The following is a 24,821-nucleotide window of genomic DNA, read 5'->3' on the forward strand; positions in this document are numbered from 1 at the left end:
CAAAAGGACTCACCATGCCTGAGGACCTTCTGTGACACTCCCCCTGCATAAGCTCACCCCCCTGGGTATTAATAGCCTGAATTGAACTTGAATTTACTGCATTCAGTTCAATATTGTGATTTGAACGAAGGTCACGTCCCCTGGCCAACACCACGTCCCTGTCATTTCTCAGATTCTGGCCGTACCTGCTTGTGACTAGTTCCCTTTCCTCTACTGCCTTTACACTGAGGCCCTAGACATGCTGCGGCTGAGACCGGGTTAGCTGTGACGTATGATATGCCCTCTTGTTTCTTCTAGTAGGTTTTTCTCTGAAGTAAGGAAATTCCCTCATTTTCTGTAGGGCAGTGATGAGTTCCTTCCAGCCCCAAATTGGTGAGACTGAAAAGATACCTCTTTTTACCTCGTCTTAGCTTCCTTCTGGTTTTTCTTTTACTCTTTTGTTAGAGGTTGTGATGTCTTAGACTGTATCATTTCTCATTCTCTCTTCCACTATTGTCTCTTAAGATTCGTGGAGATTCATGGAGACCCTTTCCTCCCATTGTTTGTATTAACTCCTAGTGCCTGGTGTACCCCGTGAGGCATCTGGTTTTATCCAAACAGATTGCTGCTTTTTTGGTCAAATTTCAGTCTTTTTTTTTTTTTTTAATTGGTGTGTAGTGGTTTTACAATGTTGTGTTAGTTTCTACCTTACAGCAAAGTGAATCAGCTTTACATATATCTCCATTTTTGGATAGCCTTCCCATTTAGGTCACCATCAGAGCATTGAGTGGAGTTTCAAATTTCAGTCTTAAGCTCTGTGAATTGGTTGGGTTGGTCTTCTGCCAAGTGATTCTGGCCACCTTAGTCAGTTGGAGAGAACCCTGACTGGGGACAAGGAGGGAGGTCAGAATCCTGCTTTTGAGGTCTTCTGTGATGACATGGGTCACAAGCTGTGTGATGAGAAGCACCCTGAGTGTCAGCTCCCCTCTCCCAGCTACCCCAGATCAGCTCAGCAGGGCTTCAGTAATTTCTGGTGCAGCTACCATCTCCAGAAAGGACCGAGTGTAGTAGGGTACCCAACTTTGCAAGTGGTTAGCATCACAGCATTTTATCTTGGGAAAACATCTTAGAGACCATCCATTCTCATGTTACGCCTGACAACAACGACACTCAGAGAAGGCAAATCACTGGTGTTTGATTGCACAGTTAGCTCCAGAGGCCCCCCAGCCAGGGTTCCTCTTGCACCCCAAGAAGCCTATTTTTGGCCCATGTTTCTTCTTGGTCAAGAGAACCAGAAGTGAGTGGGAAAGCACATTCTAAATGTCCACTTAGTTATTAGCAGGGTTATTAGAAAAGACATGGAACTTAACATTTTTAGTGGAAATGTGAATAAATGGATATGAATGAATGCATCTGTTTGTATTATGAATGATAGTAATATGACAGAAACAGCCTAGGATAGGAAACTGTAAATCTGCTCCCCTCCATTGAGATTATTGACTTTGACCCTGGTTGCAACAGAAAGGCAAAATCTTCAGGAGAACGGTCTATGCAGTTCATGTTAAATACCCCAGTTTTCTGAAGAAATATTTGGGGTTTTTCCAGCCTGAGTTGAGTGCCATTGAGGGGGAAGTGGGTAGAGGAGAAGGGGTGGGAATATGATGCTCTTCAAACGTGATGGTCCCGTAGTATAGCAGGTGCTCCCGGGGGGTGCACGGTCTGGGCAGAAACCGCTGGCCACTGTCCTGCCACGTCACCCAGCAGCCCTCTGGCAGCACAAACAGGAAGGGGCCACTTGTGTGCTGGTTTGGGCTTGGCCCCGTTGGCTAGTCTCCTCCCATCTCTGCGTGAAGTTGAACACCATATCCAAGGTGTGCCCTGTTGTGAGCAGTTCTTAGGAAGCAGTCCTTTCACACCTGTAGGTGTCTAACCAGAGTGTTTACCGAAGGGGACCTGTTAACAGCAACTCCTGAGTTTCCATATGTACCTTTTCCTGGGCTTTTTTTTTTTTCTTTTTCTAAATTTGTTTTATTTTTTTGGCTCAGTGGCATGCAGGATCTTAGTTCCTCAACCAGAGATGGATTTCGCATCCCTTGCAGTGGCAGCACAGAGCTGCAATCACTATATCCCCAGGGAATTTCCTCCAAGGGCTTTTCTAAAGCTCTCTGCCCACTCTCCTCTCCCCACGTTATCTTATTCATTAAGAAAAGACCTGTTCTCCTAGAGTCACTTGTTTTTCCTCTGGTGCTTTTTTAATTGACCTACAGTGCTTTTTTTTTTCTAACCGTCTGCCTCCCCCTTCCTCTTATTATGACCCTAAGTGTTCGGAGTTCAAGTGTGTAGACATGAAATGTAGTTTCTCAGTCATTTGAAAAGTCTGGGTACTCTTAGATCCCATGACTCTTTACAAATCATTTCAGGAAATGCATGACGCTGCTTCATTTTCTCCACACCCATTATTAAATTTCAGAAACTATGGTCTAACTCAAAGGAGAGATCTTGCTTTTCTCACACCCACGGTTTAAATAAATGCAAGTCTCCATTTCTGCTTGATAGAGAGACCACGTGAGATGCATGAACCACTTCTCCCCCAGGTAGCATCAGTTTCTGAGCATCTTCCGGGGATGTTTTCTTTGGTACTTTTGTGTTCTGAGGTCTGTAGGATGTGAGGCCAGTCTCCAGGTAGCCTAAGCCAAAGGAGCACCACTCTAGAAGGAGCTCTGATAAGATCCACAATGATATCAGGGCACCATGGTTCATGTCTATCTTTAGAGCTTTTAAAAACACACAGGTGCATGCTTTGACAGTTTTTGAACTAACTTGTCATTTTATATCTGTTAGTCTTACTCTCCCCACCTGCTTGTGTAAGCGTTTGCACAGCAAGAAATGTCTTTGGGTTTTGTTTTTTTTTTTAATCTATTCCTTAGACCATCTCACTGCTCTGTAGGTTACAGAAGCTGTTCACGAGAAGAAAAATGGATAGTTTGCTGACTCACCAGAATACCATGTAAAAACTTCTCTCCCCACCCCATCCCGAAAGCTCTTTTAAGGGTGGCAGTTATGACCATTGGTACTTTGGAGATGAGAAAGGGACAGCTAAATGAGAACCTTGTGCTCAGCTTACTGAATTGGGAGAGAAAGTGCAAAGTGTTGGGAGAGAAAGTGCAAAGTGTATGCAGGTCCCTGGATTTTGGTGTCTTTTTATTTATTTACTTGTTTTATTTTTTGTATCTTCACTCTGTATTTAATTACTTTTGGCTGTGCTTTGAGGCCTGTGGGGTCTTAGTTCCCCAACCAGGGATCAAACCTGTGCTCCCTGCAATGGAAGCAGTCTTAACCACTGGACCACTCGGGAAGTCCGTCTTTTTTTTTTTTAAATTAAAAAATTCTATACAATTTTTAAAGGTTACTTTCTGTTTACAGTTATTACAGATTATTGGCTGTATTCCCCCTTTGCTACAAAACATCCTTGAGCCTGTCTTATACCCGATAGTTTGTGCCTTTCTGGTGTCTTTTTAAAGTTCATCCAACGGACGTTGCTTCAGCTAGAAGCTGAAGGGATTCCTTTTGTCAAGTGGCGTGACTGGCTCCTTTTTATTTACCTGGCACTCTTCGTAGCTAGACTTGGTCCGCTGACACGGAGGAGACCACGATTTTTTCTGCACGTGTGCAGCTGTAGGTCTGAGGTGTCCAATAAGCCTGACCTCAGAAGCCAGGTGCTAGTTGCAAGTGTGAGTCCCCAGTTAGACTGGGGGCTCTTCTCTCCTCGGTCATCCCCAGCACCTCCAGGAGCTCAGCCCTAGGTCTTCTCTGCCATTGAGTCATTGTGATCAGTCACATCCTGCTGTGAGCACGGCTGCCCATTGTATAAGGAAGACCTGATTTTCTCTCTCAAAGTTTATGTTACAGGTCAAACTTGATTATCACCTCTCTTTAAGTAACCCCCCCCCACCCCCACACATACACACCTTTTAGGTGATAGGAGAGAAACTTGGGGAAAAATAGGGGTGGAGACCTATTAAAATGCTCATGTGTTATTTCATATTTCAGGTTTCTCAAGCACGAAAGAGTATGTGCCCATAAAAAAACCCAGCACCCAAGGTCTTGTTTTACAGTGATCATATCTATATAAAAACATCTGTCGATGCTTTGAATGTCTGGAATATAGTAATAAAAATAATATTGAGGCTGTTTCTGTAGATTGCCATAGAAAAGTACTGAATTACTGTTCTTAAAGCACCCTAAAACGAAAGTGTAACAGCAGTTTTGTCTGTGAAATAGAGTTCAGTTATTTTCTGAAAACTCACGGGTGTTCATAGGTAATTTCAGATCACCCAGGATGTGATACCAAGACAGTGGCTTGAACCTCTGAGACCCCCAAATCAAGGATATTCTTATTTGGGTTGGGTTGGAAGGACAAGGTACTTCCTTCCATGTGTCTGTAGATTTGACAAGACTTTTAGTGTAACTCTGGATGGAGCAGAGGGAAGGAATGCATTATACTAGCCTTGTGGGGCCCAAGGTAGATGAAGATCGTTTCTTGTTTATTAATGGTTAATTCGTAGGTTTGTCTTAGACCTAGGTCCTACACTCACTATTCCCTATTAGTAATCTTAGGATTGATGCCTAAAAACATCTGTCACCTGCTCTGAGTCATCCAAGTTCAGAGTCAATCTCAGAAGTCTCAGGTTTCTTCAGGAAGTTGAGTTCAGAAATCATTGGTGAGATCAGGTTAAGGTGACTTTTTTCTATTGTCAGCCTTAATAATTGTCCACAACAAAGCAAATATGCTGTAATCATATATTTATAAGATTACATTTTCTTAGTGGTTGGGCATTTAGGAAGTCACGATCTTTTATAGCCATTTTTTCCCCCACTAACAGTTTGAAAAAAGTTGACGCATACAGTAGTAGAAAAGACACTAAACAGATTAGGATTTCTTGGTCTAGGAGAAGCTAGGATGAAGAAGGAACGTGACTCAGGTTAAATGATTGTAAAGGCTATCGAAGTGACCAGATATAGTCTCAGGTATAGTCTCCAAACAGCAGACTTCAGAACTGCAGGAAGCTTTCTAAAAATGGCCTTTTGCTAGAATAAGAGGTTATGGGCTGGAAACATAAATACAGAACGAAGGCTCAGTAAAGGAGATGCTTTAATAGTAGTGAACATTTACTGGGTTCTTTCCATGTGCTAAGCTCTTTCCTACATGACCTCATTTAATCTTTAAAATAACTTTAGGAGGGAAGTCTTATTTATCCCCATTATACACATTAGGAACCCTGAAGTCAGATAGGTTATATAATTTGTCCAAGATCCCACAGGCCAGAAATGAGGGAGCTGGGGTTGATGAGGCCTCCTTCACAGGGTGTTAGAGAAAGACTGGGGTATTTGGAGACCAGTCCTTTTTTTTTTTTAAGATTGCAGTTCCTTTTTGAAATGCCTTAGACTAGATCTAGTAAGCCCCATATGGCGGTTCTTGTGTTTTGTTTTTCTTTAGTAACTCTCCTTCTTGTTGTTCAGTTGCCAAGCCCTGTCCTATTCTCCTTTAGTAGGTCTTTATCATAGAATCTTAGGATGATGACCTTGAAAGAAAGATTGGCCAGCCTGCAGCCTATTCTTTGAGAGACAGAAAGCAAAGATAGATCTTCTCGCTTATTTAGGGATAGTGAGAAGTTCTTTTGCTAACGCTGGAAATCTTCAGAAAGGCCCTCTACTCAAAGGATAGTGATCCTTTGATAGTTCAAGTGTGTATTCTAGCAGTCAGGAAGTTTATATCAAAGCTAAAACCTCATTTGACACAAGTGCTTTTATAGCCTAAGGGGAAGTTAGAGAAAGACTAAATACTACTTCTTTATAAAATCGCATTATTCACTCCAGCCACCCCAGAGGTTCGTGCAGTGGTTGTTTCTTGAGCACCTACTATGTGCCAGACATTATATTGAATTGTGATGAGTCTGCTCTGGAACATCTTTAAGACTAACAGTAGACAACCCAGCCACGCTGGTTAGTTTAGAGTCAGTTTTTTTTTTTTTTAAGATTTTTTGATGTGGACCATTTTTATAGTCTTTATTGAATTTGTTACAGTATTTCTTCTGTTTTATGTTTTGTTTTTTTTTGTCCTCTAGAGTCAGATTTTTTTATTTTTTTGAATAATGCTTAGCCATTCGCTCTGTGTTATTTAATCCTTATGATACTCTCTGAGACTGTGTTATCATACCCATTTTACAGATGAGGAAATTAAAATTCAGCCACATTGAGAAACACACCCCATGTCATACAGCAGGGCCTTGGCCATGTGATGTGAGCTCCCACATCCCATAAGAATAATGACCATTTTCATATAGTACTTTAGAGTTTTCAAAAGGCTTTTCTTGTGTTATTTCATTTAATTCTGTAAACAAAAATGATAGTAGTTATACTCGTTTTACAGAGAGCAATGATCATTTCTATTTATTGTATACTTTGTATGTGCCAAGGGTGGCAGACAACCTACTAGATAAGGCCTAGTCCTTGTAAATGCTCACAGAGCCCTAATCAGCATCCTGATACCCGTTTTCCAGGTGAGCCACTGAGGCTCTCAGAATCTAAGTGACTTGCTCAATAAAGTGGAGAGCTGTGATTCAAGCCCCAAATTGGCTGTCCAACTGGCACACATGAACTCTTGGCTATGTTCACTTCACCATGCTATGCTGCCTCATTTTCTAGACGAGGAAACTGAGGTTCAGAGGGTTAGCTAGTACAGCCAAGGTATCCAGCTCACACACAGCTGAGCTGGGACCCCAACTCAGATCCTCTCATCAGAAAGGCCCCTTGTTTCCCCTTGTACTGAGCTGCCTCTCAGCTTAAGGAGAAATGCAAAGCTGTATCTTCCATTCAAGCTAAGTCTCCTGATTCCTTTGTGACATGTCTAAACATCAGTGATTTTAGTCATTCTTTAGATTTCTTTGTGTTTCCCCCACTTTTAGGCAGAGAGCCCTATACTGCTGGTAACATGCTACAGTATGCGAGTGGAGATACAGATGAAACTGCTTGCTCAGAAAGTCATCCAGTGATGTTAGATTATCTGAGTCCCATGTGCCCTGCTCATTTTGCTGTGTGGTTCTTGTCTTTTGTATCTATTAAAAATGGTGCTTGAGGGAAGGCCTTGTCTTTGTGAGACTGCTTTCTGATGTTGTAAGGAATGCATCTCTTTCCATCTGAAGATCATTTACCATTTATCTGAATAGCAAATGACATTAATGGTTAAAACAAGGAAGTATATCTGTATCAGATATATAACAAGGATCAGGTTTGAAAGGTTGCCGATCTATTACGATCTCAACCTTGAACAGTTTAAAGCACAAAATTTCATTACTTGAACGATTAAATATCCATCCAATTTCTGAAGGAAACGTCTCTGTGAACCATTTACGATAGTATACTTAAATTCAAATTGCAAACTCAGGTAAATGTTCCTTAAAACAAAATTGGATGAAATTTTTCTGTATATCTGTTGATACAGTAAACATTCGATAAATATCCAGATGTATTTAATTATTTTGAGTCAAAGAAAGTATGTCCCATTTAGATAGTCTTTAAATAAATTGTTTCTGAATTGAACAAATAAACAAGAAATAGCTGAAACTAAATGGCTTTGTACAGAAAAACTGAGAGGCTTTAAAGGAGGAATGATCTCAGAAAAAAACCCACATCTTGTGATCCACTTTTTTTTGGTAGAGATAAACCTAAATTGACTCAAATATATTTATTGTTTTCAAAAATCAAGCTTTCCATTTTCAGAGGCTGATAGGTGATATGGGAATAATTTAAAAATTAAACCTATTCTAAATGGATTAACTCCAATTCAGATGTATTTTAATCATGAAACAATTCCTGTGTCACCAAAAGTTTTTTTAAAAGGCAAGAATTAATATCACTGAGCACCTCCTGTGCTAGTCTTCTCTGCATAGTCTTCTCATGCAATTTCCACATCTCTGTGATTCAGATATTATTACTTCCTATCCCCTTTTACAGATGAGGAAACCGAGGTTCAGAGTCACTGAGTGATTAACCCAAAATCACACAGCTTAGAAATATAAGTCTCAGAACTTGAACCTAATTCGACATGTTCCAAAATCTATGGCTATTCTGATATACAAAGCTGTTTTGAGAACAGCCTGGTGTATTGGAATTTTTTAAAATTAAGAAAAAGTGAACTTCACACACAAAAAAAAAGTTAAAAGAAATTAGCTTATGATTCTTTGTGTATCTCCAAAAAACTCTGTTAGAGATACATTGAAAGATATTACTAATTCTCAGCCGTTCACTCTAACCAGTTGGTTGCCCATTATTTTTATTATTGTAGTGACTGTAGGTAACTCCAGGCCACATTCCAAACATGTGACATCGTTTAAACAGATTCCAATAGGATTAAAGACATTTCCCTGTTGTGTTTTGGGTTTTTTTCTTCCTGTCAGAAACTCATGTGCTTTACATCGAAACTAGATGGTGATAAAGCTTTTCTGTTCTTGGTTAGTTTTGAAATTAAGTTTTGTTTTTTTCTTAACGGTTATTTTCTGGGGTAGCTTTAGCGTCAGAATAACATAACTGTGCATGCTCACTTGCTCAGTCGTGTCCGACCCTTTGAGACCCCATGGACTGTAGCCCTCCAGTCTTCTCTGTCCATAGGGATTCTCCAGGCAAGAATACTGGAGTGGGCTGCCATTTCCTTCTCCAGGGGATCTTCCTGACCCAGGGATCGAACCTGTGACCACTGAGCCATCTGGGAAGCCCAACATAACTGGCTCCTTTCTTTCCTGTTGTACTTATATGCTGTCCCCTTTGTGCTCGTCTCTGCCCCAGACTCCTCATCCCCATTGACCTGCCTGGGACGTGAACTGTGCTAATGCATGAACAGAATCATGCATTTTTTAGAACCAGAAAGCACGTCTGAAGGATACTGACTGGATGCGCAGCAGCAAAAGGCACCATCTCTCTGCTTTTTAATCGAGTAAATTGTTCCAACATTTCTTTTTAAAAAAGAAATAAGTAATACATGTTCATTGGAGTAATAAATTAAAAAAAACAAACACAGAAAACAAAGAAAATAGAGTTCAACTTTGTGAAGATACCCAAAACAGATTGTTTTCTAAATGACTGTTAGTCTTTCCAAATAGAAATATTTATGTGTGAGGGAGACAAATAGTCCTTAGGCATGATGCATTTTGTTACTTTCAGAGAGACTCGGAGTCTAGAAAGCTGTGCGCTCCGCAGGGCCTGCAGGGTGGGGTTGTGGGAAAGTCGTCGTCCTTGTGTAGTCTGATTTTTTTTTTCCCCTGCTTTATCCTTTCTAAGTTTGGGGTTGTGTGTGTAGGCCAGAGTGGCTGGTGTGCTAAGGATTTTCTTCTTTTTCCCAGACCCCAGGCAGGCGCAGTCCTCCCCGCCCTGGTCCTATGACCAGTCCTACCCCTCATACCTGAGCCAGATGACTCCTCCATCCATCCACTCCACCACCCCGCTGTCCTCCACACGGGGCACCGGGCTGCCCGCCATCACCGACGTGCCCAGGCGCATTTCAGGTAAAGACCACACTTGATCTCAGAGCCCACTCTGGTGCAAGGGTGGGACTGGGGCTGCAGGGTGGGCCCAGCTGTCTCAGCTACGCTCACAGTAAACTCTCCGTCAGAGGCTTGTGGACAGGGGTCCCACAGCTGCAAACCAGGTTTTCTGAATTACAGGGCTAGTGAGGGCTTGAACTTAAATTGAGGTCAAGAGCCTGAATCTCCACCAGACATGGCATCCTTTGCTAAGAGGACGCTCAGTGTCCCCAAGGTTCAGTCCTGCTGAATTGCATCCCCTTCGGTTGGCGCTGTCTCCCAACTGGGGCCTTCTCCTGAGGGTCTTGTGCCCGCCCACCCAGCTTTCCTCTGCTTGCATTCCTTTCTGTTCCTAACATCTGCCTGAAAGCCAAACTACAGCCTGAAGGCACAGCCCTCTGTTTCTAGAGGCTCTTAAACACCCAGGAGTTCCAGGTAGCCAGTTCAGAGAGAGAGAAACTGCACACTTCAGATCCCCGTCAGACAGACACGAGTCACTCCAAGGACAGTGAGGCTGCAAGAGGCTTAAAGGGCCACGTGTTGTGGCCTCTGAGCAGCCAACTCAAGACCCAGGCAGCGCCATGAATCACACAGCTCACTGCTGTTGCTCGCAACGTGGCAGCCCCCAGGGCTCACCGTCCTCTCTTCCCAAGGCACCACGAAATTCTGTGACTCATGGTGAGGGTGTGTGTGATCAACATCCTGGCCTTACCTCCCCCCTCTCATAGAGCGTTTGTCCCTGGGAACCAGAGAGTATCCACGAAGATGTCAGATTGACAAGTGGAGGAAAGTTAAAGGCTCTCGGCCAACCCTCTGAGTCCTGTGAATAAGAAAAAAAAAAATCTGTTGTATACCCCCTGCATCCGGACTGCAGCCCTGCCCCCATCAATTCAGATGCAGCCCTGCCCCGCTCCCCCCACCCCCTCTGCAAGAAGCACACACAGTTGGACCCTCTATGTGTCCGACACTACTCTCAGCGTTCGGGCTCCATGCACCTATTTGACTCCTGGCCAGGTTAATGCCTTTCTTTCTTTCTCTTTGTGTTTCTGTCTCTGTTTTCTCTCCCTCTCTCCTTTTCTGCAAAAGCTCGAAGCCGGTACTCGCTCCGCCGGGTTGCACCACTGGCAAGCTGATGGGCCGCCCGCAGGCTTGCAGGTTGCGATTAGCTCAGACTCCTTTATTTCTTTCAACTTGGGAGGAGGGAAGGCTTTGTTTCTGAAGCGAATGGCAGGAAAGGGCTCTCGGGTCCTAAGGCCTTCACCTTTTCTGCCACAGACGGACTCCCGTAGGGGTGAGTAGGGAAAGCAGGGGTGGGGGGGGGGGTGGACGGGAACCTTCAGAGGCTTGGGAAAACCACGTGACCCTTTCTCATTCCAACTGCTGTTATTGTCATGAATCATATGGTATTTACTGGGGAATCTGCAGAGTATAGAACTGTAGTGATCACTTCCCTTTACTGGAACACGACTCCCTCCTTTAGGCAAACGTCAAGTAAGGACACGGGAAAGGATGAGAGAAGCAGGGGTAACCAGGGCTGATGCAGGGTCACAGGGACAATGTTGGATGGTGTTGAGTTAGTTCTGGTCCTCCCTTACGTATTTTAGGCTGAGTCTGTTTTTGTGTTACCTAGGGCCAAGGTGACACTTTGCCAGGACAGATTTGTGCAACTTTGCCTCTGTTTAGGGTTCTCTGGGGCTTCTGTCTGTCCAACCCTCTGTGGCTGAAGCTGTTCATCCTCTGGCTTTACCTGGAGGGGAAAAAAAACCTCAGGGAGAGATGGCAGCTTTAGAGACATTTATCTCCAGCATTTTCTTTCTGAGGTGTATTCAATGGGAAAACGTTGACAATAACACTGGAAAAAAAAAAGCTGCCTAAATGGCGTTTTATCATTTATCATGTGTAATATGGAGCAGCCAGGTTATTTGGAGGCAGTTTAATGATATCTACTGAAAACATTTGCATGAACGAATATGACACAGCTTTTCTCATTTCACGGAGGAGGCAGAGACTGGTTTATTATCCAGCCATGTATTAATCTGAGGCCAAACGTAGGAACGGGCTTCTGCTTGAAACTAGTTTAAACCTGAGTTTAGTCCAGTTTCTTCCTCCCACCCCAAACGTCTCTATGAGTTGTTCCTGGCAAAGTAGCGTGGGGCCAGGGTGGGAGGTTCTGTGTAAACATGAGAGCAAAGAGAACAGAAAATCCCTCTTGTCAGCGTGTAACGAATCAGGAAGAAAGAACTAGATGTCAACTGTCAGGGAACCAGAGGAGCCCTGCTTCCTCTGACCTTGCTCTTGGGTGCGGGGCTGCATCCATGCCCCAGAGCACTGCCTGGTGGACTACGGGGCCAAGTCTTCAGGAGTGAGCCCCATCTCCAGTGCCCTTGGGACTGGTTCTAGGACACTCCTTGGACAGAAGTCTATCTCATAGATTCTCAGGTACACATTGCATACTTTCTGTCGTGTTATTATCCCCCTCAGTATCAAAAGGTGTCCCTAAGTTCTAGGACGCTATGTCTCTATAACATGGACAGCTAAAATATTAACCTCTGTTGCCATCTCCAAGCAGTTCTGTGTTCACTTTTTGAGATGCTTTCCAGAATAGTTCCTGTTTTCTTTTAGTGTAGAGCAATCCGTTCTCATCTTCCTAATCAAAACATTCTCATATGAGCTTGGGTGAGAAGGAATATAATTCATCACTTACACAGTAAGGGTGGAGGTCCAGGCCCAGGTTTGAATCCCAGCTCATATTAGGCAAGTTTCTCACTTCTTGGAAACTTTTATTATTGGTAAAACGGGGATATAATATTTAGCTCTTAGGGTTACTATGGGGATTAAATGAGATGCATAGGTGTAAAGTGTTTGGGCAGGCCTGACACACCATATGTGTGTCACACAGATTGTAGCTGATATTAAGGAGCTGAAAGTGTTTTGTAAAAATTATATGTCTATTTATAATTTGTAGGCAAGCCCTGACTTAAATGAATCAGTTGATAAAAATCTAAACTTTTAAAGGAGTTATTTGCTTTATGAAATGGGTGGTCACAGAGTATATTTAAAACAAACAAACAAAAACTCATGAAATATTTAAATAAGTTAATACTATATGGCATTCATAAAGCACTTAACACAGTGCCTAACACATAGAGTACTCAATAAATATTTGTCACTGTTATTATTCCATAGACTAACTATGAATTTTCATAGAGCTAAAAGAAATTGGGAGGCATTCACAAAAAGTCAATAAAGCACTAGGAGAAAATAACTATTCATTTATGATGTCAGAAGACAGAAAATGTTAAATTACACTTACATGTAATTAGGCATACTAATGTTCTTTTCCAAGGGATCATAAGCATAAAAGTCACCAGAAATATCTTTCAGAAAGGAATATTCCTAAGGAAATTGCATTTTATCCGAGAAGACCATTGCAAAGAAATACCACAATTTAATCTATTTAAAGACCTTCAGAGAATCCAGCTTTACAACTTCCTTTTTTGTTGTTCTTTCTTCTGAGTCATTTATCAAGTGTGGCTGCAAATGCTCAAACTTAATGAATTACAATAAAGACAATAATACTATACCATATATACCCTGTTGTTGTTTAGTCACTAAGTTGTAGCCAACTCTTTTGTGACCCATTGGACTGTAACACGCCAGGTTCCTCTGTCCATGGAGTTTCCCAGTCAAGAATGCTGGAGTGGGTTGCCATTTCCTTCTCCAGGGATCGAACCCACTTCTCCTGCATTGACAGGTGGCTTCTTTACCACTGAGCCACCAGGGAAGCCTGTATATATGTCCTGTTGGTGGTGGTGGCGGTGTTGTTTGGTCGCTAAGTCGCGTCCAACTCTTTGTGATCCCATGGCTGCGGCTCCAGGCTCCTCTCTCCTCCACTATCTCCCAGAGTTTGCTCAAATTATATATTCTGTAGTTTCCCCCACATCCTTTATGGAAGCAAGGAGTAAATAAAATAAGATGATAAAGATACATTACTTGCAATCCCTTACTTTACTGCAAATAAAGATGCAAAACCAGACATCTCAAAGTTTACAGGGGGCAGTTCCAAGATTCAGGAAATATTTCTTTAACCTTGAGTAGCCTTCAGTACTATAAGAAGAACAATAGCAGCAGTTATAAGTTTATGGCTGTTGTCCTGTAACTGACTAATAGGGCCGACCTTATTGTATTGAGTTTAGATTATATCCAGCTGAATTATAAAAATCAAGCGGAAACCAGTCTAGAGAGATCTAATGCCAAGAAAGCCCTTGAGGGTTGGTTCCTCTCCCCACCGAACTTACAGTGATAAATATGGCCTTATCACATAATAATTGGGATTTAAGTAGCAACCCCATCTAAGAGTCCATGGAATTCTCCAAGCCAGAATACTGGAGTGCGTAGCCGTTTCCTCCTCCAGGGGAACTTCCCAACCCAGGGATCGAACCCAGATCTCCCACATTGCAGGTGGATTCTTTACCAGCTGAGCTACCAGGGAAGCCCTATAAATGACTGATAGGGTTGACCTTATTGTGTTGAGTTCATATCCAGCGGAATTATGAAAATCAAACAGAAACCAGTCTAGAGGGATCTAGTGCAGAGGAAGCCCTTGAGGGTTGGTTCCTCTCCCTGCCATACTTACAATGATAAACATGGCCTTATCGCATAATAGTTGGGATTTAAGTAGCACGCCTGAACACCCAGTGATTTTACGCATTCTCTTATTTCATCTTACATGATTGTAAAAGAACATTCACCCTACAGAGGTAGCCAACGTTGTTTCTCACTGATTTCTATTAAAGAGCAAGGTGTGTGGGAAGGCAGGGAGACTTGACAACAAACCAGACCACTGCGTGGCTTCATCACTGTAATACTGTTATCACTCGTGGTATTTTTGATGTTCAAAGCACTTGTGAGGCTTAACACAAAGATTATAATTACTTTTCTGGAGCTCGTTAAAAAATAGCATGTAGACACATAATTACTGACTTTCAAAATGTATTTTATGTAATTATACTCTTACGAAAAGATGTCTAGCTATTTATTGAATCTTATTCTTTGACTTATGAGTCAGAGTATGAGCTATTGTTAGCCTTCTAACGGAGACTGTACATAGGTTTATTCATTGCAAATAATTCCTCCCATCTCACCCATATAAGTTAAGTACTGTGTTTGGGTGGGTGGGTGAAACAGAAAAGAGTACCTTTATTACTTTGCCAGGCAAAGGGGGCCACAGTGGGCTAATGCCCTCGAGACTGTGTGACCTACCCTGGGGTGGGTAGTGAGGAATCTTATAGCATGCAAGGAACAGGGCATGATCAGCTCATGGATGTTCTGATTGGTTGGAGGTGAGGTAATGGGGAGTCAGCATCATCAACCTCCTGGTTCTAACCAGTCTAGGGTACATAGACCCTAGAAGTATCTTGTGTGCGTGCATGCTGAGTCCCTTCAGTCGTATCTTGAAAGTCACAACTCTTTGTGACCCTGTGGATGTAGCTGGCCAGGCTCCTCAGTCCATGGGATTCTCCAGTCAAGAATACTGGAGTGGGTTGCCATGCCCTCCTCCAGGGGAGCATCCCAGTCCAGGGATCGAACGTGCATCCCCTGCATTGCAGGCAGGTTCTTCACTGCTGAGCCACCAGGGAAGCCCTGAGGTATCTTAGATTAGCCTAAGTCTGTACTGCTCTTTGGCATTTTTTTCTGTGGTCTTGGTCGTTGTACCCTTGGGCCTCTGTGATCCTTTTAGGAAGTTTCTTAGAGATGTAAGACACATGAATTAGATATACAGGATCATATATGTTGTCTGCCTTGGGGTTCCTGGGAGAGACCAATACAGGTTATATGGATGTTTTTTCTTTACAATTGTAGGGTTATTTTTACATAAGACAGCATTAAGAACTATAATCTTTTTGAAGATCTTTTTTTTTTTCTGTTTAAGCAAGCAGTCTTGAATTTATTCTTTCAAAATATTTAAATATCAACAAATGCCACTTGATCAACTATACAGGACCACTAAGATGTCTCCATTTTTGTGACTCTTAGTTGCTAAACTATAATATTCCCAAAAGTCAGCAGAATAGGGGTTAGTCTGATAAAGAAAGTTCCTAAAAACTATTTTATTACTTCTACAAAATCTAGAAATTGCAGAGGAAAAACTCCATTTGATCACTCAAGGTCACTTGGCAGGATTGTTTCATGTCATTTCAAAGCCAGCAATGTTTGATGTAGTTCATTTTTAAATATCCCTTCTATAGCTGAGTTTCTGTCAGTTCCTCTGGTTTGAGGGTTTGAAACCAGCAGCTTCAGTAATGTGCCAAGTATATGTGGATGTTAATTTTAGCAGGGCCTCTCTTAACTCACAGGAGGGAGTGACGCCTTCAGAGAGGTTAAAAGGAAAACTCCAGCAATTAAATCAGAAAGGTAAAGCAACTATAATAAAACACTAGACCATCTACTTTTTACTACAGAACTATTCCTTTATTAAGACCTACCTGTTGGGTAGACACACCTCTGCCATCTCAGCCACGGGCAAGTAATTAAGTTTAATAGGAGCCACTCTTATTTTGAAGAAGTTCTCTGTTTAAAGCCACAGAGGGGGAAGTTATTAAATTTAATGGACCCTAAACAAAGGCAAGCCCTGTGTTACCAAGTGAATATTCAATATTCTTCCCTATAATATTGACTGTGATTGGTTGGGTTATTTTTGCATTCTGTTAGTTAAAACTCATCTTGCTTTCTTTAGAAATAGGATATTTTCTGACACAAGCAGAGGGTATTTTTATCTTATTGCTGTAGGCCCAGTTTCAAGGGCATCCCTGGACCTCAGCTGAGCATAATTTTTGAGTTTCTGATGCTGAGGATACAAGAATGATTTCCATTCCTATGAGATTGATTAGGGATAGTTGGCCCAGCTCACAAAGTTGACAAAATTTGGTTGTGTGACTAGTTACTGTTATTTGTAGCTAGAATGAGCTACCAAAGCCCAGGATGAACCTGGGTACAAGGTTCAACTGTGACCGTATACGTGGTTCGTGTCGATTGTTTTCATTGAGGGTTTATTTTTGATAACACGTATAGCCACCCACACATGGAGAAAAGACTCAGTAATGAAAGCGATCATGCTTAGGCGGGGATGGCAAAAACGTGGTTACATATTTTAGTGAAAGATTTGCTGTAATCCCTTTCTTTTCATAGAAGTTTGGGTGCTTGAACCTAACTTGAGCAAAAGTATTAAAGTTAATTTTCGAATGACGCCGTGGCTTCTGTGGTTCACCGGGATCCACGTGAGGGTGGAGGCAATTGAACTTGAGGAAACCTGAGTTTTGGTTTCATTGTCACTAAAGAGTCTTTGCATCTTTCTCAAATATGTCAGTTAATTTATTACACCTGCATGGTCTCGTGGAAGTGAGTTACTCAAAACTGTCCAGCCACTTGTCTCAGAGGTTCTTCAGGGAGTATGATTGTGTCTGTCCAGGGATTTGTTGTTCTTAGGACTTTTGGTAAAGAAAGCTTGTCTGACCTGATAAATGCTAGTGGAAGAACTAAGTTATGTCATTCCCTTCAAAAGAGTAGAAACATACTATCATGTATATATTTTTTTTAACTAATGCTTATTTTTTAGAGCGGTTTTAGATTTCCAAAAAGTTGACCATAAGGTACAGAGTTACTATATCCCTCCCCAACACCATCTGCACCAGCCGTTGTTTCTTGTCATTAACATTTTGCTTTTGTTTGGTACATTTGTTAACAGTTGACGAACCAGTATTTGTACATTATTATTAACTAAAGTCCATAGTTTACAATAGGGTTCACTCTCCATGTTGTATGCGCCTGTGGGTTTTGCCAAATGCTTAGTACCATGTATCCACCATTACAGAGTCACACAGAATAGTTTCATTGCCCTGAAAAGTCTCCTGGGTTCTACCTACTTATCTCTCCCCACCTGCCCTCTTCACCCCTGGCAGCCACTAATCTTTTTCCTATCAGTATATATTTTAAAAATGTATTTTATTTTTGTCTGCTCTGGCTCTTTGTGGCTGCATGCTGGCGTTCTCTGCTTGTGGAGAGTGGGGGCTACTCTTTAATTGTGGAGCACGGGCTTCTCAGTGCAGTGACTTTTCTTGTGAAGCACGCTCTCCAGGGCCCACAGATTTCAGTAGTTGCTGCATGCAGGCTTAGTAGATGTGACTCGCGGGCTTAGTTGCCCCTCTGCAGATGGAATCTTCCTGGACCAGGGACCAAACCAGTGTCCCCTACATTGCAAGGTGGATTCTTAATCACTAAACCACCAGGGGAGCTCAATGTCTGTATATTTTTGCTGTTTCCAGAATATCATATAATTGGCATTACAGTAAGTAGCCTTTTCAGACTGGATTAATCCACTGAGCATTATGCATTTAAGGTTCCTCTATATCTTTTCATGGCTAGATAGCTCATTCCTTTTGCCACTGAATGATATTCCATTGTAAGGATGTTATTAAATTTTTAAAAGCATTCAGGCCATTCTCGCTGCACCTCTGAATACTACCACACCATTTCCTTTTCCACTAATATTTGTTCCATTAAACGCTTACTGAGCACCCACTATATGCCGTAACTGTGCTAGGCTGTAAGAATACTCAAGAACATGTAAGACACAGGCTTGTCCTTGAAGAAGCTGACTTAGTGATATTTCTTTTTAGAAAGCATTTCATGCATTCCTGCCTGGGGGAACATTTCCTCTGTCTTAGCCATTGTCACCAAATGGCCCAGATTATGGCTTTCCTTATCTTTGGCTCATTTTTGAATGAAAACTTTCTTCTCATAGGAATGGTTTTGCTCGTAGGAACATTTACTATTTAGGTGGTTATTCCTGTTGACTCAAGTACTAAACTGGCCCAGCTAAAAATAACAATCCATTTATGTGGCTACTTAGCTGCCTCCCCAAATACCCAACTCTCCTAGGTAACTGTGTTAGTCACTCAGTCGTGTCCGACTCTTTGCAACCCCACAGACTGTAGCCCGCTAGGCTTCTCTGTCCATGGAATTCTCCAGGCAAGAATACTGGAGTGGATTGCCATTCCCTCCTCCAGAGGAACTTCCCAACCCAGGGACTGAACCCTGGTCTCCTGCCTCACAGGCAGATTCTTTACCGTTTGAGCTACAGGGACGTCTCTCCCAGGTAAAGGATGCTGTTTATGTCCCAAGAATGCCTGGTGTTCTTCACGTGTGCTATGCTGTTCCAGTTTTAGGCCAGCCCACTTTTCTGCACTGCCCAGACAGGGCCGGGCTGATCCTTCTCAGGCATCTTCTTCCCAACCATCCACTTTCCTCCAGACGAACCACTCTTTCATCCATTTCTTTGTACTGGACACACCTCTAATGTGTATGTATCTTCCTTTGATAATAGTTAGATTACATGCTTTCACCCTCCCATAGGAGACAGGCTTCTTCAAGGACAAGCCTGTGCCTTACATGTTCTTGAGTATTCTTATAACCAACACAGTTATGGTGTATAGTAGGTGCTCAGTAAATGTTTAATGGAACAAATATTAGTGGAAAAGATGACAGGGGAAAAACGAAAGAAGATAGGGAACTTCCTGGCGGTCCGGTGGTTAAGACTTTGCCTTCCAATGCAGGGGCTGAGGGTTTGATCCCTGCTCCGAGATCTCAGATCACACATGTCACATGGCCTGGTCAAATTTAAAGAGAAAAGAGCAAATTAAGAAAAAAAAAAAAAAAAGGGAAGATGGGCATGTGGGAGAAAATTAGAAGTAGAAAGGGAAAAAGGAAAAAGAAGAAAAAAAGTTTTTATTCACCTAGGACAACAAATAAAGGGCAAAACAAGAGAAACTTTTGACTGATAAGGACAGGAAATAGCACAGTAAGAGTGTGCATGAGCAGTGTATATTTTTATCTCCAAGTCTCTCTGAAATGTGTTTCACATTTAGAACACATATCAAGACTGCATCTGTTTCCAGAACTTGCTGCTAACAGTTGGTAATCATGCCAAAACATACTTTAGGTCCAGCTTGAAACCAAATGATCAAATAGAGTTTTTGATTTCTAATTTAGAGTCTGACATTAATTATAGCTGTCATGTAATAAAGTGTCGAAGTCTTTTCTGAGAAAACGATAGAAACTATATTAACTAAGCCATAAACTGAAGCAAAACTCTTCCTCAAAAAAAAAAAGCAACAGATCTGGTTTGGACAACTATCATTTCTCATAAAGTCTTCTGAATTTTTCCTGTTCTCCCCTCTTCTTCTCCCCTTTTTAAACTCTTGTTGTACGATGAGATTTTGTGACATAAGACCTCACTGTCCTGGTCAGTGGTCTTTGGGCAAACCACACTTCCTCAAGTGGCCCTCTTGAGGCCTGGCATCCAGAACCAAACTCTTTCATTCTCAGCCCCTGTTGGTGCCAGCTAAAGTGGCCTTGGTTCTTTGGTGACCATGTTACACTGTTTTCTTATGGACCTCTTTCTGTCAAGCTGCATTTCTTCCATTTTTTTACTTTTTCAGGTTTTTTTTTTTTTAAGATTCAAGTATGGAAATTTATGGTTATTCCTGTTGTGTGTGTTAATTGCCCAGTCATGTCTGACTCTTTGTGACCCCATGATCTATAGCTCACCAGACTTCTCATGTCCATTTCCAGGCAAGAATACTGGAGTTGGTTGCCATTTCCTTCTCCAGGGGATCTTCCAGACCCAGGGATTGAACCCAGGTCTCCTGCATTGCAGGCAGATTCTTTACCGTCTGAGTCACCAGGGAAACCCACTTACTCCTGTTAGGTTTTATGTTATTTAATTCAGGTAATAGCTTCTGCCTGTCAGGAACTTTGAATTTTTATTAATTTCATCCAATATATTGGTAGTAGCCTCTTTCTTTCTATCCTACCTGAGATGTCTTTCCTCAGTTCATTTCAGCCATTTCAAGTCAGTTCAACAAATACTTGGTACATGACTTAAAATGTGCTTAGGCAGGCAGTGAATAAAAAGACATTGTCCCGGGCTTCAGGAAAACTTCAGTCTCATTCAGAAGACAGGATGGGAATATGACATGGTTATATGATGATACCAGCCCACATGGATGCCAGAATATGCAAAAAACGCTCAGGATTTTAGTGAACAGGGATCTCCTTTGACCCCTGCATAAACTTAAAGTCTTCTCTTTGAGGAAATTAAAAAGCAATTCCCTTCTGCTCAGATGATATTTTTATTCTGAATTGCTTCGACAGTTACATTTTCAGCTGAAGAAAAGATTACGCTTGTTGACATGTGTGGTTTCATAATGTTTCTTAAGACACGAATATACAAGATCTTGTCTTTTCCCAGCTAGACTGAAAGCTCCCATAGGCCAAGGGCCTCCTAATCCTTTGCTATCTCTCCAAGACTTCAACTAGATTGAAGACTCCCCTTAGGCCAAGGAACTGGCCTTCTTATCCTTCTCTGTCTCTGTTACTCCCTCTCTGCTGTGCATGTGGGTACTCATGGGAAGTTCTTGCCTACAGAAGAGAGGTCAACCCAATAGTCCAGGCTGCATGCCTCAGGGTTGATTATGCTCTGACCGTAGTTGTTGTTTAGTTGCTAAGTCATGTTCTTTGGGACTCCATGGACTATAACCTGGCCAGGCTCCTCTATCCATGAGATTTCTCAGACAAGAACATTGGAGAGGGTTGCCATTTCCTTCTCCAGGGGATCTTCCTGACTCAGGGACCAAACCCAGGTCTCCTGTGTTGGCTGGTAGTCTTTGCCACTGGGGCACCAGGGAAGCCCATATTTAGGAATTGGCTAATAGATCTAGAAGTGGGTTTATATAGGAGACTAAGGACAATTGTCATTTACCCTGATTTCGTATTCCATATATACAGATATGGTCCTCGCACATGATTATATCATAGAATTTTCCACTATCATCTTTTAAAGTGAAGGAATACAGTTAGCTGTGTGCTGTAACATATATATGCACATATGCATGAAGTCATCTGTTCCCTACATTTAGAATGAATATACATGTAAATATCCTTGACTGGGCCTATTATTTGGAATATTAATATATATCAGCAAGACCACTGCTGCTGCTAAGTCACTTCAGTCGTGTCCGACTCTGTGTGACCCCATAGACGGCAGCCCACCAGGCTCCCCCATCCCTGGGATTCTCCAGGCAAGAGCACTGGAGTGGGTTGCCATTTCCTTCTCCATCAGCAAGGCTACTACTTTTTTCAGGAAAAATAGGACCATTGAAACCCCCATGTTTTAGTATTATTTTGTTACTTTATTGAGCATTGACTTCTCTGTGCTGTGCTTACTCACTCAGTCATGTCTGACTCTTTGCTACCCCATGGACTGTAGGCCGCCAGGTTCCTCTGTCCGTGGGGATTCTCCAGGCAAGAATACTGAAGTGGGTTGCCATGCCCTCTTCCAGGGAATCTTCCCAACCCAGGGATTGAAACCAGGTCTCCCACATTTTGGGTGAATTCTTCACCGTCTGAGCCACCAGGGAAGCCCATGATTACTGGAGTGGGTAGCCTATCCCTTCTTCAGGGGATCTTCGCAACCCTGAAATTGAACCAGGGTCTCCTGCATTGCAGGCAGATTCTTTACCAGCTGAGCTAGCAGAGAAGCCCTTTGACTTTTCAGGAAGTATTAATTGATCACTGCTTGTAGAAAAAGGGAAAGAGAAATTGTGTGATAATATTAAGTTAGTTTTTAGATTTGTTAATACATAGAAACAGTTATATGGGGAACTTAGAAAGATACATTTAAAGAGGTAACTAAACAGGTAAAAAGCTTTTTTATCATTTAAATTTTATATGATAAAATGCAGATGATGGCACTTTAGCTTGAGTTCAAAGTCATTTTGGGTTTGTATTTTGTTTTGAACAGTTTATTTTCAGAAACAAACAAACATATATTATTAAACTAGGTCAGAATATAAGTGAGTTGGTGTGAAGCAAATCTAGGATCCCATTTGACTAAAATGTCTAAAAAAATTTTTTTTTTGATGTGGCTCTCAAGAAATTCAGGAATGTCTAGTCTGTGAAAGTCATGTAAATTAAAAGTCTGCTCAAGTGACATTGTCCCTGAATATCTCAAAGGATTGGAAGGTGTCATATCTTTTCTAGAGAGACTTTGACCTTCATCGACCAACTTAGAACCAGCCAAGCATGGTGGACTGGAGAAGCCCAATGTTTCTGTATCCAAACATTGGCTACAGCTCTCTCCAACCCAAATGGTCACCATTCCAGCTCCCTGTTGTCATTAATAATAATGCTATCATTAATGGAATAATGATAACAAATATGAGGATGGTTATAAACACTCCACCCTATGACAAGGAGAGCAGTGATTCATGATAAATCAATACTATACCCACTGATGTGGTCACATCCACATGTAATTAAAAAGAACCCTTTCTAAATAACAACTACAAAGGAAATAAAACAAGCCTTGGAGAAAACAAAAAAGTCTGATAATACTGTTGTGGTACTCATTATTAAAAATAACAAACTTGTCAGCTCCCATACTATACCTTGGGAAAACAGTGATTCTCGGTATTACCTAAAGATATGTTGGAGAATTGACCTTAAAGATTCTGAAAAGGAGAGTTTGACCTCCTGGGTGGTTAACAGAACAAGTTCCATTTTTTTTCCGACCTTAGAGGTTAATTGGTTGTCAAGGGTACCCTACCTTTGAAGCATTAACTGAGTCTTGGTTTTAGATCCACTCTGACAATCTCTTTTAATTGGTGCATTTAGACTGTTGACATTTAAAGTGACTACTGATGTAGCTGGATTCACATCTACCGTATTCGTTACTCTTTTGCTTGTACTAGTGTCGTTCTTTATTCGATTTTTTCTTTTACTCTTTTTCTACCTTTTGTGGTTTTGAGTGTTTTATTTGATTTCCTCTTCTCTCCTTTCCTAGCATATCAGTTCTGATTCTTTTTTAACCTTTTTTGTTTTTTGGTCATTGCCCTAGAGTTTGCAATATACATTTGTGACTGCTCCAGCTCTACTTCCAATAACATTATACCACTTCATGGGTATTGTGAGTACCTTGCAATCTATAAACCTTTGCATGTAGGTTTTATGTAAATATAAGTTTTCCACTTCTTTGGGTAAATGCCAAGGAGTCCAAATACTGGATGGCATAGTAAAAGTATGCTTAGTTTTGAAAGAAACCACTAAATTGTCTCCCACCGTGGCCGTACATTTTGCATTCCCACCAGCAATGAATGAGACTTCTCATTGCTCACGTAATCTCTGTGTGCCTTTATATTTAAAGTGAGTTTCTTGTAGATAATGCCCGGTTGGGTCTTGTTTTTTGATCCACTCTAACCATCTCTGTCTTAACTGATGCCTTTAAACTACTGGCATCTATTGTGATTATTGATATACTTGGATTGGTTTCTCTTTGAAGGGTGAGTAAAGTCTCAAATAACCTATTTAATCTAGCAAACGATTGAAACATTTAAATCTGGGACATGTACCTCCAAAGAGAGTAGAACCCAACAGTGATAAAAGTAGCAGTTGTTGAGTAAAATTGTGTTGAATTGACTTGGCTTATCAGAAAAACATTTCTTGAAAGGCCCAGGCATATGGCATGGTGATTAAACTCTCAGAGCATCATTGGAAGTGTGTTGGAAACAGCACTCGGCTGGGAATTGAGGAACCTGGCGTTTAATCTTGGATGTACCTCTGAGTTCTTAAGCAAGTCACTTAATTTCCATGGGTTTTAGTTTCCTCAGGTGTGAGGTGAGTTAGTTGGGCTAGATATTCATAAAGCTTTGAATGTCTGTGATACTAAAATAAGGCTTGAAAGCACATAAGAAAACTGGATACTGCCACCCCTAATAAGAATAAAGGCTTGATTTATGAGCTAAATTTATAGAAATAAATACTGCAGATGTCGAGGAAAGCTTTGTCTTGTACTTCAGTTGATTCTGATGAGAAGCAACATGCGATCCGGTTAATTAATGCCAAGGTACATTCAGACCTTACCTGCAGCTGAGCTTCTGTACATGGTGAAGCCTCATATATGTACGTGTGTGTCAGGGTCTGCAGACAGATTCTGAAGCCCTAGCTTCAATTTAGAATTAAGAAACTTTATCTCATTGATGTTTTACACATCCTTGCATGGCTTTATGCAGTATATCTGTGTTACATCTCTTTACTTGGGGATGGTTATAATGAAGTACACTTTATCTCATTGGAGAAATGAGAATCTTGTAAGCTAAAGGTTATTAAAACAAAAGAGCAGGTGAATTCTGTTAATAAAAGAATACATGGAAT

The 24,821-nt window shown here is 41.6% G+C and overlaps 1 protein-coding gene across 8 annotated transcripts in view; it reads left to right on the forward strand.

Annotated features, from left to right (window-relative positions):
- RUNX2 (RUNX family transcription factor 2) overlaps positions 1–24,821 on the forward strand; it is a 253,326-nt gene that overhangs the window by 88,468 nt on the left and 140,037 nt on the right. For all 8 annotated transcript variants that reach the window (XM_069562662.1, XM_069562665.1, XM_069562663.1 and 5 more), the window contains one exon: positions 9,375–9,536. In XM_069562662.1, coding sequence (XP_069418763.1) covers positions 9,375–9,536 — 162 coding nt within the window. The remainder of the gene's footprint in view (positions 1–9,374; positions 9,537–24,821) is intronic.

This window comes from Ovis canadensis, chromosome 20 (assembly GCF_042477335.2).
Source record: "Ovis canadensis isolate MfBH-ARS-UI-01 breed Bighorn chromosome 20, ARS-UI_OviCan_v2, whole genome shotgun sequence".
Lineage (NCBI taxonomy): Eukaryota > Metazoa > Chordata > Mammalia > Artiodactyla > Bovidae > Ovis > Ovis canadensis.